The sequence below is a fragment of the Stegodyphus dumicola genome, chromosome 1 (assembly GCF_044657685.1).
Source record: "Stegodyphus dumicola isolate Sdum_Otavi_A_Nest chromosome 1, ASM4465768v1".
Lineage (NCBI taxonomy): Eukaryota > Metazoa > Arthropoda > Arachnida > Araneae > Eresidae > Stegodyphus > Stegodyphus dumicola.
In genome coordinates, this window is record NC_140768.1 from 152,470,489 (window position 1) to 152,491,916 (window position 21,428).

General features: G+C 32.6%; 1 protein-coding gene across 5 annotated transcripts in view; it reads left to right on the forward strand.

The window, feature by feature from the left end:
* The first annotated feature begins 621 nt into the window (after positions 1-621).
* The window catches only part of LOC118185205 (uncharacterized), an 85,928-nt gene continuing 65,121 nt past the window's right edge, over positions 622-21,428 (forward strand). For 2 of the 5 annotated variants that reach the window (XR_015042687.1, XM_085822189.1), the window contains exons 1-2: positions 623-866; positions 20,556-20,582. Coding sequence is in view for 3 of the 5 variants with exons in the window: in XM_085822189.1 (XP_085678315.1) it covers positions 758-866; positions 20,556-20,582 (136 nt within the window). In the remaining 2 variants the exon portion in view is untranslated. Of the gene's footprint in view, positions 867-20,555; positions 20,583-21,428 lie in introns of all 5 variants that reach the window. The other 3 variants (XR_015042689.1, XM_085822176.1, XM_085822187.1) reach the window with 3 other exon arrangements.

Here is a 21,428-nt window from a genome sequence, read left to right on the forward strand (position 1 = left end):
TGTTGTTGTGTAAAATAAAAAAAAAGCTTTCTTTTATGGTTTTAAATGAATTACATGTGGTTTATCTAAATTATTAGTATAAAATATATAAACTATGAATTATTTTGTAACATAACTCAAATTACAAAATTCATTCTATATACGTTCAAATTTATTATCCTTTATGGAATAACTGTTTTTTTAATTTAGGTAAAAATTGGATTTTTAGAATTATTACAAATACTATGCAACACAAAGGTGATCTTATTGGAGGGGAAGGACTTTTTATTACGGTTTCCAGTATTCAGTATTTATATTACATTTGGCGAAAAGCATCCAAAACTCAGAATGCTGTCCTTTCTTCTTCCATATATGTTATGAAATATTTCACACATTTAAAAGAAAATGTTTCTTTAGAGTCTTGCACAATTATTTCCATATACCTCAGACTTAGAGCCTGAAAAGGGAGAAACAATGTTTAGGGTTTACACAGCTCTGTTCCTAAGAAAATCCCTAGAGAATCATCCGATGCTGTTTATTCGTTCGAAATCTAGAATTTCTTTAGTTCTAAAATGAGATCATTTTCCGTTTTTGCTGACTGCTCCAAATTTCAAATAATTTATCATTACGTAATGGCAACAACTGCTTTTAAGCGAAGGGAATTACCATTAAAGGTTGGCGGGAGCAATGAATACGGAGATTAGTAGAATTTATTTAAAATTGAAGTATTTTGCTTCTATGTGTTAGGAAACTTTTAGACATAAATCAGTTTTTAAGTATGAGTGCTCGAATGCCTTCGACAAGCAAGTGGGATTATGAATGCCCTATGTTTATTGATTTTAGTCAAGACTTAGACAGCACTCAGTCTCAGGAAACGTTTAATTTTGGTATGGTGTGTTTTAATATTTAGGGTCTCGTTAATGTACGTTTTTTCGCATTTATATGTTATGCTTTTAATTTGCTTAGATATCCTGGAATGTAGTGTAATTTTCTTTGATTATTTGATACATTAACGATTATTATAAGATATTAGAATGGTTTAAATATTTAAAACATTTTGGATGGATGAACGAGAATTTGGGAACTGCTTGACATTTCAGAAAATTTGCGTTACATGTCCCGTACTGAAAACATTAGGCATCTCTGAAATACAACCAATAACAAATTAGTATCTGTTATTTTTTTGTTGTTTATTGCATTTATGACAAACTTCTGTTTAGATTATATGTTCCAGGTAGAATTAAAGAAATAGAATTTCTTGAATTTTAGTAAATGTATAAAGTTGGAAGAGTAACTGAAATTAGCATTTACCTATCATCTTTAACCATTTTTATGTTTACCGCAAAATTGACACTGAAAAGGATATTGCTTGAAGGGTTATTTCTTCGGAAAACGGATTATTATATATCCGTATCTTAAAGCATATTGTTAGTTGTTTAGTTCTAAGTACAGTTTACTTTAAAATGAGTTCAGTTGTGCATTTATTTATGTATGTTTTCCGCTTAAATTTTTAACTTTTATAGTATTCCTGTTGGCAGAACTATTTCTACCTGGATATAAAATTAAAGTAACTGCATAAGATTTTTAATTCAATAGCATCTGAACTCTTGGATTTTTAAAACTGAGATTTTGGATTAATTATTATTTTATATTTTGTAATTTTAATTTGACATCATGGAGATTCGGTATACACATTATTAATAAAATTGCTTTAATTTAATGATATTTTCATATAGTCAATCAGTTTTAATGAGCCATAAATTGCTACTGTATAATGTTTCTGGTGAATGTCTCTGTTAGCTAATGTAGAAATATATCACATTTCTAATAGCCTCTGATTAGTTATTTCATAGCAAACAACCTGAAAATTTTCTTTTGTGTAGTTATTAAAATCTACTTTTACAGCCTGATTTTTATGTCATACGTTTTTAGGAGAAAATAATACTCTCACTATTTTTTATATAAAAAATGGAAGACTAAACATGCTATATAGAGCCATTTAAATGGAGATGTTAAAAAAAAAAAAATGATTATGGCTGAGACCTTACAATAATTGACGTCTGAGTGTTTTTTTAAAGATGAATTTTATTTTTATTGTTTTATGCACAGTGAATGGCTTGAGGTAACCATATTTTGATGCCTTGAGATAAAATGCATAACATCTGTTTGGAGTAACTTCTTAAAAAAGGTAATATGATTGCAAACAGGAAATGTTTTTCATTGAAAATATGATTTTCCAATAATCCAAATTAAATATATACATGCACTATTATGCTAAGACTGTAAATATGTAAAATGAAATAAAAGCAGATAACTTTACCATTCCCAGATTTAAGAAATGTGCGAGTCCTAAAGCAGAAGTGAAAGTTTATTATTATACTTATTTCACAGCTGGCTTTCTACTGATAGAAAGCAGTTTTTGCCAGGCTGATTTTTGTGGTATAAACAAATTTTAAACAGTTAAAACTGACAGAAAGTTAGAAAAGGATCTGACGGAAAGTGGGAAAAGTATTTAAAATGTTTTAATTTATTAGTTTTAATGCATAAAAATAATATATATTTTAATAAATAACTATCAGTTTCAAAAATAATTATTACTTGGATATTAGAAGAAAAATAATCCATTGTAACAAAAAGTAGCAAGTAGGTTTATTTTGTGACATGGAAATTGCATAAGTATCTAATCATTTAGTAGATAGTTTACCTCAATTTGCCAAGAAATTTAAATGCATGGGAAAAAAGAATAAATAGACCTTCGATACATTAAACCAATATGAGAGACTATCATGAAAACAACTTTGAGACACAAAGAGATCTTTGATACAGCAGATGCAAATTTCATTTACAGTTTAAATATTTATTCTGCGATGTCAGAATTTATCTATAACATGTATCATCAATATATTAAAGCCACATCATATATTCTGCTCTTTATGTATTAGCACAACCATCTTAACAGAAGTCATATTTTTAGAATGTGCTAACTGTGGCAATTGTGTACATAACAATTCTTGGTACTTTTCTGTTTTGCCGGCACAAGCGATAAAGTCGCCAATAATGGTACAACCGATGCCAAACGGAATATTCTCGCTGGTAACCTTTTACGCCTCATTCAGATAGTTCAGTTTTATGTCTAAGACCATTTTCGGTAATTAAATCAATTAGGATGCAATCACAGCGCTTACCCGAAGCCGAAAATATAGAAAAGGTAAAGTCAAGTGTTAAATTCCTCAATTCTAATGAGAATGCATTGGCGAAGCAAAGCACTGCAGTTTTACATAATTTCTGAGTAAGCTGTTCGTACGAATTGAAGTATTTCTTGCATTTAAACTTGTGTTCCAAATTAAGATTTAACTTGAAATTAATGTAGATAATTACTGAGAGCATTATATTTTTGTAGAGTAGTATACGTGAGATGAGATCGCTTGGGGTCACGTGATATGAACCGGCGAAACAGGATGTTGAACCATGAAAGCATAGTAAATTCTTAAATTAATGTCTTTTTATAAGTTGTCTTTATTTATTGGCTTTTTATAAAATTTTAAGCGATATTAAAATGTTTATGCCTTCAAAAAAGAATTCTTAGGACTAACATTTTTTAAATATTTTTTGTGTGTATAATGTATGTTGTCGCCAATAAAGTCTGCTTGGCGAGATTTGCGCCGGCGAAACGGAAAAGTACCCAATTCTTCAATAACCACATATATAACAATTAATTTTCGCAAGCAAGGTTGTCATTTTGAGGTGCATTCTCTTTGTTGTTTTCCAACTTCTAATGGTTTTTATACAAAAAATGTGATATTTTTCCCTTTAAATTCATTTTAAAAATCTAAAGTTGTGGAATTTACTGCGGTTGAAAAAAATTGCTATCAAATTTCTGCAGGAATGCAGTATTAAAGAAACTAGTTTTGAGTAACTAAGTTTTTTGACTGATTTGGGGGATAAATACCTGATTAAAACATGAAATGTATAGATATAATAAATAAGTGTTTGTAATTATAACCGATCACCATTATTTTTTTTTCTGGAAAGAAACTTGCCAAACAGTGCCAAGTGGCTTCCGTTAATGTCGAAGCACATGCATTCTTTTACGGAAAACTGATTGAATAATACTCATCAATAAATAGTGAAAAGCTAATACTGTGCTGAAGGATTAAAGTAGGAGATTTAGAAAAATGGGTAAATAATTAATGATCCAGGATAAAGTAACATAAACTGTAATTTCATTGTTGCTGTGTACTATGTATGTTCTACTGAAGGTACATATACTGCTGGCCATTAAAATTGCAACACCATGAAGGAATAAGCTGATGAATGTCAAAATCGCATGAAAGGAAGAAGAGATTGGGATATGCAAATCATTAGTATTTCAGTGCATTTAGACGATGCAGGAGGGAGAAGCAACATATGAAGCAGTGCATAAAAGAAAAGTTGTGTAGTGGATTTCTCATTCGGAAAGAGCTTTGTAAGGTCGGAGTTTGCTCAGAATATTGTGTTATGCCTCGATTAAGAAGGAAATGCTTACCAGCAAGTGTCGGAGTTCGACTGATGCAGGATCTTTGCCTATCGAGAATGTGGATTATCGTTCTGTGATATTGGCCATTACACTGGTTGACATCCAACCACGGTCATGCAAATATGGAATCAATGGGTTGCAGAGGGTCATACGGAACGGCATGCAGGATCTCAACACCCTCTCATGACTAATGCCCAAAAGGATAGACGTATTGTGAGGTCAACCTGCAAAACCATACAATCACATAACGGACAATTAGTCAAGGTCGGCTTTCTTTGACAATACACCATAGAGAGAGACAGCGAATCTGGTGCACCAAACGATAAAGTTAGGTACTAGATTGGCACAATGTCGTCTTTTCAGACGAGTCCCGGTTTTGTGTGCGGTATTCTGATGGCTGTAAACGTGTCTAGAGGTTCCTAGGAGACTGCAAGTTGCCTGCTTTTATTTGATCTCGGCTTTGGGACCCTGTACCTGGTGTGATGGTTTGAACAGCCATTGGGTACACGACACACACATCTCTAGTTCAGATCGACGATAGTTTAAATGCACGTCGGTACATTTCTGACATCTTACATCCAGTGGTTGTGTCCTATCTTCAAGGCTGCCAAACGCCATTTTCCAACAAGATAATGCAAGACCATATGTTGAACGTTGTGTTCTGACCTTCCTCAATACACGGCGCATTCGAATGCTGCACTGACCAGCACAGTCTCCAGATCTGTCACCCACTGAAACATCTGGTCATGGGTTACTGAGAGACTGGGCCGCCATCCTTCTCCGGTTAATATGCAAGTGTGGCATAAACTTTATTAAGTGTGGCATAAACTTGAAGCAGTATGGAGTGAGTTGCCTGTTTCAGTCATCGTAGCCCAGTTCGACTCCATGCCTAACCTGGTAAAGGCGTTTTAGTTATCAGGAGTGGTAGCAGGAGTGGTTTTTGTATTTACTTTCCTTCATGGTGTTGCAATTTTTATAGCCAGCGGTGCACGATACAAAGTCCGAGATCTGGTTTCTTTGCGGCTTTGGCGATTCCAGATTTGGGATTTTTCCGTATATTAGATCATCAGTTTTAATCTATTAAGATGGCATGTACAAATTATAAAATTAGAAATATGAAATTGTGATTATGAAATAATGAGGCATTTATGATCTAAAGAGTATCAAAAGTTACAAAAAAAAGCTTAATATTTATTTGTTTACGTTATTAAACATTTCTTTGGATGTGAATTGTTTAAATTGCTTCATATTTTGTGCTAATACTTTCTCTTCAATTCTATAGACAGACAAAATTTCTGGTTCAAGTTCTATAGTTGTTGTGTCGAGAATTCCGATTAACTCGTCCGTCGAAATTTTTTTCTTTCAGTAACCTATCTGTCACTTTCTTCACCTATCGGTAGCAGTATTTTTTGGATCTAGAATCGTATTACAGATTTTGCAGTCCCTTAATTTATTAATGATTGAGACATTGTCATCGCAATTAAAAATTTCTGTTATATCATTTTCATGTATTACCACTTTTCCACATTTCTTTACAAAATCCATTAATTGGAAAATTTCACATGTGGTTTGCGATGTCCGAAAGCCTTGAAATTTGCGCCTGTCATTGTGTTGTACTTTATATGTGTTGGGTACGTGCTCAGTGATGATTACAAGATGTACACAAACATCGTTTATTCTACATTACTCATCTACTATTCTATATTATAGTTATGGTTAAAGATAATAATAGATACAGTTGCAGTTACATATATAACATCTCCCTTTTTTATAAAAAATAATAATAGTAGTAAAATTAAACATATTCTTTTAAATAATAAGGTTTCTTAACAGTCCTACCAGATCGAGTGACGTAGTTATGTCCATTTGAAAAATTTGATGATACTATACCTCTTTCACTATTTGGTGACACAACACTTCTGTTAGATTTTGAAGGACTTACAGGCACATCTAAATTTGTAGTGCTCCTACTATTTTCATGAATCTTGGGTTCACCTATAACTTCATTCTCATAGTTGTTTTATATTGCAAACTCTTCCTGATTAGTTCCTTTAAGAAGGTCTCTTCTGTTCCTTTCTACAATTCTTCCATCTGTTCTTATAATCCTATATGAACGTGGTCTTTCTGCTTCTTCTATAATTTTCCCTCTTTCATTTAGTTTTTTCCCTTTCTCTTTTATGTAAACATGATCTCCTGTTTTCAGTGGTTTTAATGGTCTTGCATTCCTATCATAATAACTTTTTTCTAAGGTTTGTCTCTTCAGTAAATGTTGTTTATGGTCTTCATATCGTTTAGCTTGGACAAAATTCTCTTTTATAGGCATCAATCCATTTACTTTTCTTCCAAACATCAATTCTGAAGGTGACTTAATTTCATCTGAAATAGGAGAGTTACGATATTCCAGTAAAACTAAATATGGATCCTTGTTGTCAACTACAGCTTTTTCTAACATTTGCTTGACAGTTTGAATATGTCTTTCAACCATTCCATTAGACTGTGGGTATTTTGGACTTGAAGTTCTGGTTTCAAAATTCCATCTTCTTGCAAAATCTTTATATTTTCTACAATTATATTGTGGATCATTATCCGAATATACTATTTTCGGAATACCATGTCTTGTAAAAATTGATTTCAATTGCTTTATCACTGCTACACTTGACAAATCTTCCAAATGTCCAATTTCAACATATTTGCTAAAATAATCTATAACTATTAGATAATCCCTTCCTTGAAAGTAAAAGAGGTCTGTTCCCAATACTTCCCATGGACCATTAGGTATTTCTTTAGATATCATTGGTTCTTTAGTATTAGCTTTTTGTAAACTTAAACATGTTTGACAATTCAGTACCAAATCTTCAATTTCTTTGGACATTCCTGGCCAATATAATATTTCTCTTGCTTTGATCTTGCATTTTACTACTCCTAAATGACCATAATGAATTCTGCTTAACATATCTTTTCGTAAACTTCTTGGTACAACAACACAGGAATTTTTAAATATTAATCCATTTGCTTCTGATAGTTCTTCTCTGAAGTTAAAATATGGTTTTGCCAGTTCTGGAACCATACATTTTTCATCTGGCCATCCAGTTTTAATTAATTTTCTTAAAACTTGTAGTTCTTCATCTTTTTCTGTTTCCAGTTGAAAAACTTCCATTTTACCATTAGACATTGGTATACATTCTACAACTAATCCAACATGAGCTTCTATTTCTCCTTCAAAGAAATCAGATCCTTTATCAGTGAATGATCTTGATAATGCATCCGCTATAAAAAGTTCTTTTCCTGGTTTATATTTTATCTCAAACTGATATGGCTGTAATCTTATACGCATTCTTTGTAGTCTTACAGGGCATTTATTTAATGGCTTTTTAAAAATTGATTCCAGTGGTTTATGATCACTTTCCACAGTAATATTTTTTCCAAATATATACTGGTGAAATTTCTCACACGCAAATACAATAGCTAAAGTTTCCTTTTCAATTTGAGCATAATTCTGTGTATCTGTTAATGCCTTAGATGCATATGCCACTGGTAAATTATTCTGCAGTAAGACTGCTCCTAGTCCTTCTTGAGATGCATCTACAGATAAAACTACTGGCATGTTTATATCATAATACTGTAAAACTGGTTTATTTACCAAGACATCTTTTAGTCTTCTAAATGCTTTTCCATGTGTTGCATTCCAGTTCAGATAACTTGTTTTTTCAACAAATCTCTTAAGCATGATGTCAATTCAGATACATTAGGTATAAATCTAGAAACATATGTAATCATTCCTAGAAAAGTTTCTAATTCTTTCACATTTTTTGGTGGTTTTATATCTAGAATAGCCTTAATTTTGTCTTCATCTGGTTTTAAACCATCTTTAGAAAATATATGTCCCATATATTTCACTTCATTCAGCCCAAATTTACATTTATTTAAATTAAATTTAACATTCTTTTCTCTGGCTCTGTCTAACAACTTCTTTAATCTTGAATCATGTTCTTTTTTATCTTTACCCCAAACTAATAAGTCATCTATATATATTTGAACTCCTTCTAAATCACTAAAAATTTCAGAAAAACTTCTGTGGAAAACTTCTGGTGATGAACTCAGTCCATATGGCAACCTCAAAAAACAATATCTACCAAACGGAGTGTTAAATGTAGTAAATTCACAACTTGAATCTGACAGTTTAATTTGCCAAAATGCTTTGTTTGCATCTAAAATACTAAAGACCTTTGCATTTGTCATTTGAGATGAAATTTCTTCAAAGGTTGGTATGTGATAATGTTCTCTCAGTATCTTTTGGTTAAGGTGCTGAGGATCTAAATACACTCTTAAATTTCCATCCTTTTTCCTTACTACCAATAATGAATTCACGAATTCTGTTGGTTGGTTAACTTTCTTTATAATACCATCTTTTTCCATTCTTGCTAATTCCTTTTTTAATGGATTTAATAAGCTAAGTGGAATTTTCCTACAGGGTTCTATTTTACCAACAGCTCCTGGTTTTAATTTAATATGATATGTATATCCAGTTAAATTCCCAGTTCCTTTAAACAAATCTTGATATCCTTTTAAAGATTCTGGTAAATTTTCATTGGAATCAGGATTTACTGTACAAATCCTTTGTATTAGGTTTAATTTTTATAATGTAGGTAAACCTAAAATAGCTGGAACAGTTTTATCACATGCTACGACTTGAAATTCTATTTCATCCTTGTCCCCTTTCGATGTTTCACATAATAATTTACGTTTTCCAACTACATCAATTGTAGTACCATTGTAATTATTTAAAGTGACTTTTGATTTAGTCAAACATTTCTCTCTTAAATTTAATTGTTTAAATTTAGGCAATGGTAGCACATTACACTGAGCTCCAGTATCCAACTTAACAAATAAATATTTAGATATGTTTACTTTTAGTTTTTCAAACCATTCGGTTTTATTTTTAGAAAATGGATTTATATCTTCTACTGACCCTAAAATATATTCATTACCATTATTATGTAACTCATGCTCTAAATTATTCTGTACAACATTAACATTTTTATAAGTGCACATTTTAGAAAAGTGATTTTTCTTTTTACAGTACAAGCAAATCTTATTATAAGCAGGACAGTTGTATAACTTATGAAAAGTTCCACATTTTCTACGTGGTTTTGGATTATTGTACTTATTTCCTTGATAGTTTGAAGAAGATTTAGTACTTTGTTGCTTTTCTTTTACATGAAAGTCTTTCTTACAAGGCTGACATTTTCCTCTGAAGGTCGAAATTTATTACGTTTGATAGCTTCTATTTTATTTTCTTCAGTTAAAGTTTTCAGCTGAAGTTCTGCTAATTCAGAAGTTTTACACATTTTAATTCATTTCTCCAATGTTAACTGATCTTCCCTTAATAATCTATCTTTGAGATTTTTATTTAGAATTCCACTTACTATTCTATCCCTTATTAAACTATCTTTTAATTCTGCAAATCCACAGTTGCTACTTAATTTCTTTAAATCGGTTAAGAAATCATCAAATGATTCACATTCACCTACATGTTGTGTTCGACAGAAAAATATATGTCTATCAACACTTTCGTTTGCTTTCGGTATGCAAAAATTTTCGAAAGCTTCAATTACTTTGTCAACATCCTTCTTATCTTCTTCACTTAAATTAAAAGTATTAAATTTTTCAAGTGCTTCTTCACCAATTATATGCAATAAAATAGCTACTTTAATTTCAGGTGATTTAGTAATACCACCAGACGCTAACATATAAATTTGGAATTTTTGTTTCCATTTCTTCCAATTTTTGCTTAAATTTCCTTCGAAACATAGATTACTTGGTGGCTTTAATCCATCCATATTTAATTTAGGACTTTAAATAGTTTATATATACATATTTTTAGCCACTTCCAATAAAAATAAACAACTCACTTACCAGCGATATAAGTTTAGATTTCACAGTAAACAACTTTCCATGATGTTTTTGTTTAGAACATCTTTACCGAGGCTGCATGGTTCTTCAAAAAAGATTTTCTTTTTTAATCAACGACGGGCTGCGCCATGTGTTGTATTTTATATGTGTTGGGTACGTGCTCAGTGATGATTACAAGATGTACACAAACATCGTTTATTCTACATTACTCATCTACTATTCTATATTATAGTTATGGTTAAAGATAATAATAGATACAGTTACAGTTACATATATAACAGTCATCATCCTTACCAGTAGCACTTATAGTACCTGGCCATAAAATTATGTCAAGCATTTTAAAAATTATCTGGAGGCACATCCTCCCACAATGTTGCGATGCTCCACACAGTAGATTTTATGCTAAAATATTTCCAAAATTCTTGAGTAGTCTTACCATTGTTCAAGAAATTTAACATGGATTTTAAAAATGCCACTTTTTATTTGCATTTCAGCGTCCACATTATTCCGATATCCGTTGGCTGAATGAAAGGCATACAGTTTGGAGGAAAGAATAACATGCACATAATCTTTCATTAAAACTTGAAATATGAGCCGAGCCGTTATCTACTACAGTCAGGACAAGTTTTACGTCATCTGGTAAACCAACTGAATTCAAATTTTGCCGAGCCTTGGGTATGAAATGATTTTTAAACCAGTCGTACATTAATGCTTGTCATCCGTGCTCTTTTATTTGCATGATATATAGTGGGGAAATATTTATTCTTTTCAATGCTCAAGGTCATGTATTTTTTCCGATAACAAAAATGTTACGCTTGTGCGTTCCTGCAGCATTTGCGCATGCTAAAATTGTTAGTCTAGCTTTGGAATCTTTTGACACCAGGTGAAGCCTTTTCTGTAGAGGTTGCTAAGGTGTTTGACAGTACATATTGCCAGGGGGGGGAATTCATCAGCGTTGTAAATTAGTCCTGTAGATAACGTTTCACTATTAATAAGTTTAATGATTTCATCTGCAAATAGTTCAGCAGTATCCAGAAGCTTTCTCAGCTGAATTTTTTACCATGGCTATTTTAAAATTTGGTTAACTGTTGAATATGTGCACTGAGTTTTTAAGTTTATTTCTTCATGAAATATTTTGACTTGAGCCATTAGCATTGGACATGTCAATTGCACGCACTTGCTGCGTCTCTGTCTGACCATTGAATCACTTTGTCATGAGTCTCTTTTAGCATAGCGAATAATCCTTCTGTTATTTGTTGCGAGTGGGGTGTCGGAATTCGCAAAAAATTCATAATTTTTCAGTTATGGCATATACCAGGGGTGGCCAAAGTGCAGCTCGCGAACCTTGTATGGCTCTCATAGGCAATTTCTGTGGCTTGTGCATATAAAGTATATGTATGAAATATGGTAAACTAAAACTATTCAGAGTCCAAAAAGAAGTACCGTAATTTCCGGAAGAAAGGCCGCATCAGCGTAAACGCCGCACTCGAGAAAAATGGCGGGAAAACAATTTAAATTACACAGAAACGCCGCAATAGATTAAATTGCGTGTGACATCATCGTGGGCCGTATAGATGCAAAAACTCAACCTAAGTCCTGATATATGACATACCAGTTAAGAAAAATGCATGAAATGAAACCATAACTCAAAAATAAATTAAAGGTAAGAAATGTATAGCTTCTGTGCCGTTTAGAGACATTTTCAAAACTTTTCCGCTTCCTTCTTACTTAAAAACTATTCAACAAGTACTTGTACCCAAACTGATGGGATCTGTATTTGGCAGAATGCCAAGAAAAATCCATTCATGCTGAAGGGGAAATACGTCAGAGTTCGTTATTGCGAGGCAGGTGGAGTCGTGTCCGCCTTTGAAACAAATTGCAGAAAAGGCAGGGGTGGGGAGAGGATGGGTCCTGGAAGATTCATCGAATTACAGAGGAGAGAGACTATTCAAACTGATGAGAATGTTGATTTGAAAGGGGGAAGAATGTTATTGTTCTGAGATCTCGTTTAGAGTGAATAAGGCATGTAGGTCCGTTCAAGGGAAAGAATGCAAACAAAATAACGTTCGCAAAAAGCAACTGAGTGGTCTTTTGTGTGGGAACAGCACCAGTCTATGCACAATGACAAGGCCATCCAAACTATGTACAATGACCATCATAGGGAATATTTTATTTTTAGTGCACCTAAATGCCGCATGGGTAGAAACGCCACACCCACTGAAAATTTAAGTTTTAAACACGTAAACGCCGCGGCGTTTCTTCCGGAAATTACGGTAATTATTTAGCTCTTTTTACAAAGTTATCAGGGATTTTTTTCTATTTAAAACCTCTTCCACTACTTCTGTAATGATGTAAATATGAACTTGTGGCTTTTAGAAAATCTAGATGCGGCTCTCGAACATTCCTGAATTCTAATGTGCGGCTCTTACTGACATGAAGTTTGGCCAATGCTGGCATATACAGTTGACTTTCCAATGTCATACTCCTATCGAGAGGGGTATTACCAATATTCATTTTTTGCAGCAATTCCACTTTTTGTTTAATGGACATCAAAGCATCCTTTTGTAGATCCAGAATTATAAACTCTTTTTGAAATAATCGAATGTTCAAACTTTAGTTTTCATACAATTGCTGCAATTATAACAGCCTACAAAAAATAATAAACTGGATCAAATCAGAAAATTAAGGAACAGTGCAATGTGCTATATTAACTGAAATTCTTTGAAATCAGTAAAGTATAATTTTAGACTAGATTAACAGCATCCTGTATACATTATTGGCTATGTAGCATGAAATTGACGACGAAAGAGAAAATGTTCCAATAAATTTTGTCTTCCTTCTATCGCACACTTAGACAATTAAGCCTGAATTATTGTATTAATTTAGTTATTTATTATACTTACTTCTAATTCTTGTACATACTTATCCGTGTCCTGAATAAATAAATTCCTCACATATACTTTAACTTACTGAAGGCCGGTGCTAGATATTTTGCCGTCTCTGTGGGTCCTAAATTCTGCTAACAAGCACCTCCCTAAGTTCTAAATATTTACCGTCATTTAATTTTAGGTCCCAGTGCTTTCCCTAAATGCTAAAACTTTTATCAACTTTTATCATCTCTTAAGTTTGTTACTCATTGCTTCTCTAAATTCTGTCGCCAATTCTGGGATTATGTGAATAAAAAATCAGTTTTTCTTAATTCAAATAGCGCTAAATGTAATCTTTTGGCCTATGAGTATCATTAGCAAAATCTATTTTTAGCATATAGAAAGAAATTTTTGTTAAAATTTTCATCAACATTTAGCGCAGTTAACTTAAATCTGTAATTATTGCCAAACGTAATGTCAATATATAAGGTTTCTATACTGTTTGTTATTCAATTACTAATATGAAAGAAAAAAAAAATTCTTTAGGCATCCCTTCAGTCATTACTCAAGTTGTCATGTATTGATAAACAAATGATGAAAGCAGAATATAATAATGAATGATTCCCCAGGTTGGGCATCGAGGATATAAAATACTAATGTACAATGTTTCTATGTAGAATGTTTCAGTTTGAAATAAATGCCAAGCAGATACACAGCTACAGAGCCAAATTATTGATCATAGAAATGTATACTTAAAATGATAGTTTCTTCAATAAAGAGGTATAGTTTGACCATCTCAAGTGCAACCCTGGTTGGCATTCTGCCAAAACACATAGACTCGACCAAAAGGGGCGATATTACTTGCTGCGATGTAAAAGGCCTTCTCTTCTCCGGAAAGAGCTATGCTGGAGGGAAAGAAAGTTCCCATCCTTCCACCCTATTTTGAGAATAATTCGGTCCGAATGGCGCATGCGTGTTTGCGCTCATGGTCGCGGATGAGGCGGTCGAATTATATTTTATTTAGTGCCGATATAAACGGGATTCTCAACATGTTTTCTTATGAGGGAAAAAAGCAAATGAATATAGCATTAAAATTTTTTTTTTTTTTGTTGGTGGCTTTAAGGTCTGGATTTTGGATCATTCCGGATCTCGGACTTTGTACTGCATTTTCTTTAATTCTATAGATACAAGGTCTCGGAAAAACTGTGAGCAAGTTTGCACAAATAATAGAGGCAGAAAAGAAATACAGGTATAAAATGAAAAATGTTATAACAGATAAAAATAAAAATATGATAATCAAAAAGAGATTACATATAGAGAGCTCTTTGATAATTTCTCACAGCTTATGAACATTAATCTTATTATCTAAATCTCTTATGAAGGAAATGGTAACTTAAATACTCATTGCAAATGAGAGGCTGTGAAGCCAAAAATCTTCGGAAATAAATACAAAGTGAAATTATAGGGCAAATTGCTTGAAATCAATCATAAAAAACTGCATAATATTTAGAAATACTTGAAAATAATGAAGGTATTTATAAAAATGTAGTTCACATGATAAATAGCATCAAGATTGTTAGAAAAAATAAATGCCTTGTTGTAGCTTTTATACAGAATGTAATCTAAAAATTAATTGTTCTATTAAGTAATGTTGTGTAATTTGAAGGAAAAGGCTAGAGGGCGCTGTTGCTCGCATAGTTGAAAAAGAATAAAGTTTGTTCATATTGAAGGTGGCGGCCTAAGAATATGCTATGTATATAGTGAATAAAAATAATGTTAAAATTGTAAAAGTGTTAAAATTAGTAAACTCACTGAACCACCACCACCATCATCTGATTTGGAAATGCACATATTATTAGATGGTGCATTGGCGTAAATTAAGGCTTTGTGAAGATTTTAGGTGTTCGATCTAAGTGTTTCGATTTGAATTTAACAATGGATATTTCATATTCAAGGGACATTGGAATTCCAAATAAAGGTAGGGAAATCTTAAATTAATTATTTAGGGATTATTTAGTGTAAGTTAGTAAGTATTTATTATTGCTGTCATGGGTGTATTTAAATTAAATAAAATGGAAGAGAAGTTAGATAGATTGAAATGTAAACGTTCCACATTGAGATCGTCTGTTACTAGATTAATTAAAGTGATTGAAGATAAATTAAAAATTGAAGGGGAGGAAAATTCGATTAAAGAATTACGGGAATTGTTTGAATTATTAACCGAAAAGAAAAATAATTTGAGAACGCTTGATGATGAAATACAAGAGTTAATTGATGTTAACTTAATTGAAGAAGATTATAGTATAAGCGAAGAATAAAATGACAAATGTGTAATTGCTTGTAGTCAAATTAAGCAGTTTCTAGGTGCGGTTACCGTAGTACCGCCAGCGAGGAATCCCCGAAGTTCTGATTTAAACCAGTCTAGTGGTAATGGACTTTTGCATGTAAGTTCCAGTTGTAGTGGGAATAGTACGCTGAAATTACCAAAATTAATGATTGATAAATTTTGGGGAGACCCCAAACAATGGAATGAATTTTATAATAGTTTCGGAAATTCGATACATAAAAACGAAACACTTTCAAAAATACAAAAATTTCCATACTTAAAACTATTCTTAACGGGACAAGCTTTGAATGATGTTTCAGGCTTTGAGTTAACAGAAAGTAATTATGATAGTTGTGTAGCATCACTAAAGGACAGATATGGTCGAAAAGACCTGATCCTTAATTCATTCATGAATAAAATTCTCAATTTAGAAGCCGTTAAAAATTCTGCTAACGTAAAGGCTTTACGTAAATTATATGACGAATTAGAAGTTTCGATTCGTAATTTGGAAACTTTAGAAGTAACTTCTGGCTCATATGGACATTTACTAATTCCAGTATTATTAAAATTAATTCCGGACGATTTAGTTTTGGAATCTAATTGGCAAAGAGGATCGAAAGATAAAGTTGAAGTTTCGGAATTAGCACAATTTATTAAAACGTTAATAGAAGGCAGGGAAGTTTCAAATCTAGTATTAAATGAAAGGAAAAATCCTGTGCCTCCGCAAATCGATCAATCAAAATATGAAACTAGAAAATATGTAAAAAATACACCCACTGCTGCATTTCATACTGCAGTTAACCGAAAATGCATCTTTTGTGATAATTTGCACGAGTCATTTAAATGCGAAGTGAATGTTTCTGATAAATTAAAGAAACTAAGATCCAAAAACCGCTGCTATTCTTGTTTTAAAAAATTTCATACATCAAAAAAGTGTAAAAATAAAACTAAATGTAATAAATGTGGTGGTATGTATCACAATGAATCGATTTGTATTAATAATAAATCCCTTGTAAACAAAAAGTCGGAACAAGGTTATTCCGAAAATGAAACTGAATCTCTGACTTTGAATTCTGAGGAAAGAAATAAAGTTCAAAACTTAAAATTGATTGCTTCTGTTCCTCAAGGTGATAATAATAATGACTGTAATGCCATGGAAATATTATTACAAACTTGTACAGTTTATGCTTGTTCTAAGTATAAATCAAAATTAACTAGATTAATTCTTGATCAAGGCAGTCACAGATCCTTTATAACGAAAAAATTGGCCGACCATTTAAAACTTACTCCAATCCGTTATGAAGGACTTTCTGTTTATTCATTTGGTGCTACCAAGGCAATGAATCATTCCTATCCGGTCGTTGAAATCGAAATTCAGAATTGGAAACAAAATAATAAAATAAAAATTGAATGTTTGATCTCAGATGTTATTTCCTTGGTTGCCCATCAGTGTGCCTAGCGAACAAATTGCAGACTCCATGGAGCATCTGGGGTTGCAGATTGCCGATTGCTCAAGAAAAAATAACATAGATGTTGAGATATTAATTGGCGGGGATGAATTCTGGAACGTAGTTTATTCAGAAAGAATTAAAATATCTGAAGGGTTGTACGCAGTCAGTTCTGTGTGTGGTTGGGTTGCTGCAGGAATCGAGAAAAATAAAACAAATAAAACTTGTTCTGAAAATTTAGCAGTAATGACAAACACTGTTGTGTTGAAAGATTTAAGAGGTTTTTGGGAATTAATGATTCTGATGATTATTACGATATTCACTGTGAAATAATAGACCACTTTGAAAGAAATTTGCAGTTTAAAAACGGAAGATATGAGGCAAATTTAATCTGGAAATACAGTCCGAATAATCTAGGAAACAATTTTAAGGTAGCTAAGAAACGATTCGCAAACCTTCACAATAAACTAAGTAAAACTCTGAAGAGTTTTCAGGAATATAAAAATATAATTGAGATTAGAAGGAATTGTGGAGGAATGTCTGAATAATTATACAAATTTGGGATATTTTATTTTCACCGAGAAGTGATGTGATCTAGTGAAACTACTAAGGTAAGAATTGTGTACGATGCTAACTCAAGGACAGAGGACACGAATTCGTTAAATGACTGCCTTGAATCGGGACCTAATCTAAATCCAAATATACTAAACATTATGTTAAATTTTCGTAAGTTTAAGATAGCGTTTTGTGGAGACGTCGAAAAAGCCTTTTTGATGATAGGGATTGCTGAAGGTGATAGACAATTTCTAAAATTTCTTTGGTTTAATGAAAATAATGACTCCTTTAAGATTATGCAAATGTGTCGCGTAGCTTTCGGTTGGACTATATCTCCTTTCATTTTGGCTGCCACTATAAAATATCACATTTGGAAATATAAAGATAAATGCCGGACAGTTTCCAAATGTTGAATTCTTCTGTCTATGTTGATGACCTATATTTTGGAGCAGTAACGGTTGAAGATGCATATCGGTTATCTGTAGATGCGGTTAACATATTTAAGGATGTTGGGATGAATTTCAGAAAATTAAGAACTAATTCTAAAGCATTAAACGATTTATGGGTCTCAAATGAGATTAAGGAATCAGATAAACTAACTAGTGAATCGAATTTCTGATTCTGGCATGATTTGGAATTGCATTGAGGACACTATAAAGTTAAATTAAAAAATTTTAATTGACTTTTCTACTGGAAATGATTTTGTGACAAAAAGGAAACTTTTGCAAAGTATCGCCCAAATATACGATCCATTTGGATTTATTGCACCCTTTGTTGTTCGGGCAAAAATTATTACGCAAGAAATTTAATGTTCCGTTTCTGACTGGGATGAGGTCCTTCCTGCAGAGATTAAGGACAAATTCAACATTCGGCGGGAGGAACTTAGTGATTTAACTGAAATATCGATACAGGGAAATTTCTTTGATGACGATCCAATGAATATAAGCCTTCACCTATTTTCGGACGCTAGTCTTAAAGCATATGGGGCCATCGCATATTTCAGATACCATATGAACGATTCAGAAATTAAAACTTCCTTTATCATGTCGAAATGCAGGGTTGCACCTTTAAGGTCAATCACGCTTCCTCATTTAGAGTTAATGGGAGCACTCGTGGCTGCTCGAATGTATAAATATTTTTAAAAAATGTTTGGTGATTTAATTGAGGATGTTTATTTTTGGAGTGATTCTGAAATCGCCATTACTTGGATTAAAGGTTCGCCAAATAATTGGAAACCATTTATCGCTAATCGTGTTACAGAAATATAGGGTATATGCAACAAAAAATTGTGGAACCACTGCAAAGGAAAACAAAATCCTTCCGATTTACTAACTCGAGGAATTAGTGCTCAGTCACTAGTTAAGAATGATCTGTGGTGGGTGGCATGGGCCACACTGGTTACGTTTTCCTACTGAAAACTTTCCGAAACAAAGAAATTATAACCAAATTCAGAATCGTTAGAGTTAAGAAAAAATATTATTTTAACTGTACCTGTAATTAACAATGAATCCCCCAATTTTGAATATAGAAAAATTCAGTTCTTTAGCAAAATTACCTCGAATTACTGTCTATGTATTAAGATTTATTGGGAGGCTTCGGAAAAGGTCTACAGGGAATGGACCTTTAAGTGCTTTTGAGATAAAGCAGCTGAACATTATTGGGAAAATTACGCAACAAGAATTGTATCAAGCGGAAATAATTAAGTTATCAAATAAAAAATCAATTCTCGGTTCTTCCATCTACTCCCTTAATCCAAGGCTTGATGAGGAGGGGATTCTTCGGTTGAAAGGTCGCATTAAATTTGCAGACTGTCACGAGAATTTAAAACATCCTATTCTGTTACCCTCTAAGTGCAAGTTTACCAAGTTGATCATCATGGACTCGCATGAAAAGGTATTCCATTCTGGAGTTATTTTGACAGTTACTCAGATCAGAGACAAATATTGGGTCATTAAGAAAAGATAGCGTGTTAAGACTATCATCAGCAAATGTGTGATATGCAAACGATATAGTGCTCATCCTGGGGTACAGGATATCACTCCACTTCCTCCAGACAGAATCCAAGGGTCGCCTCCATTTGCTGTGACCGGGTTGGACTTCGCCGCTCCATTTTTTACGAAAAACAGGCAAGGTAAAGTTTACATGCTGTTGTTAGCGTGTGCGGTCACTCATGCCTTACATATAGAGATAGTAACTGATCTCAGCACTGAAAGTTTTTTGCTAGCTTTCCGAAGATTTTTAGCTCGCCGAGGACTGTGTACCACCGTGTACTCTGATAATGCCAAGACTTTTAAAAGAGCTGACAAAGAACTAAAACATATTTTTAAAACTTTGAGTGATTCATCTGTGAAAGAATTATTTTCTGCTAGAGGCATAAATTGGAAATTTATTATTGAGAGGGGTCCATGATGGGGAGGGTTTTTGGGAGCATATGGTACGAACCATAAAATCCAGCTTACGCAAAATTATTGGTCGATCATCCCTTACTGTGAAAGAGCTTGAAACAGTGCTCTTTGAAATCGAGGCAATGATTAATTGTAATCAATTACCTACGTGTTTACCGATCCCAATGAACCTTCTCCACTAACACCCTTTCATTTTCTGGTTGGTAGATGATTACTATCTCTGTCTGCTAATAAAATAACATCAAGATATTTTAAATCATTTTTGGAAGCGTTGGAGATCAGAGTATCTTTTTAATCTGAGATCTGCCAATATTTGTCCTCCACACTCTAACGCATCTCAGTTTAAAATCAACGATATTGTCTTGATTCATGACGATAAACATCTCGGAAATCTCTGGACAATAGGGAAAATTGTGAAATTAATGCCAGGCAGAGGTGGTAAAATAAGATCTTGCATAATTAAAATACCTACTGGTACCTTAAAAAGGCCTATACAATTGTTATATAATATGGAACTTAACTAATGTTTGTATTTTGTATTTTTAGGTTTGATTCTCCTGACCTTGCTGATAGGTATCATTTAATGTTTTGTAAAATTTATGTTCTTATAATTATGTATGCATGTTTGTTATGTTTAGCCATTTCTCTAGGATTGATTGTCGAAATATTAATTGAATATTCTAGAATATATTATTGAAAGATGAACTCTCCACAGAGTTCAGGTGGGGAGTGTTGTGTAATTTGAAGGAAAAGGCTAGAGGACGCTGTTGCTCGCATAGTTGAAAAAGAATAAAGTTTGTTCATATTGAAGGCGGCAGCCTAAGAATACGCTCTGTATATAGTGAATAAAAATAATGTTAAAATTGTAAAAGTGTTAAAATTAGTAAACTCACTGAACCACCACCACCACCATCATCCGATTAGGAAATGCACAAATTATTAGAAGTAACACATTGCTCTGTAAAACTTAGCTTATATTAATGGCTGATGATAATCTAATAAGGACTTCTGAAAAGCAGTTAAAAAGTGTTCTAGTCGGGCAAAAATTCAATATTACATGTTTGGTTACAAGATCTAAATTATCAAATAAGTGGAAAGAAAGTGATAAGACATTATTTGATGATATAAATTTGCATTTTCTGCTTTACATCAGTGCTGCTTAAACTTTTTTCATTAATGACCCCTTTCTATCTTAAGACTTTTTCAGAACCCCAAATATTAAATGCCAAATAAAGCTATAAAAATAAATATTTACCAATAAATAATTTATTGCTTTGGTAAACAAAATATAAATAGAAAAAATAGTTTTAGAATTTGTTTCAAGTATAGAAAAATTAATGAACGAAAATCAGATGAAGTGAAAATGATTGCTTTTTGATGCAAAACATTAAATATTGGTCCAATATTTGACGTTGCTGG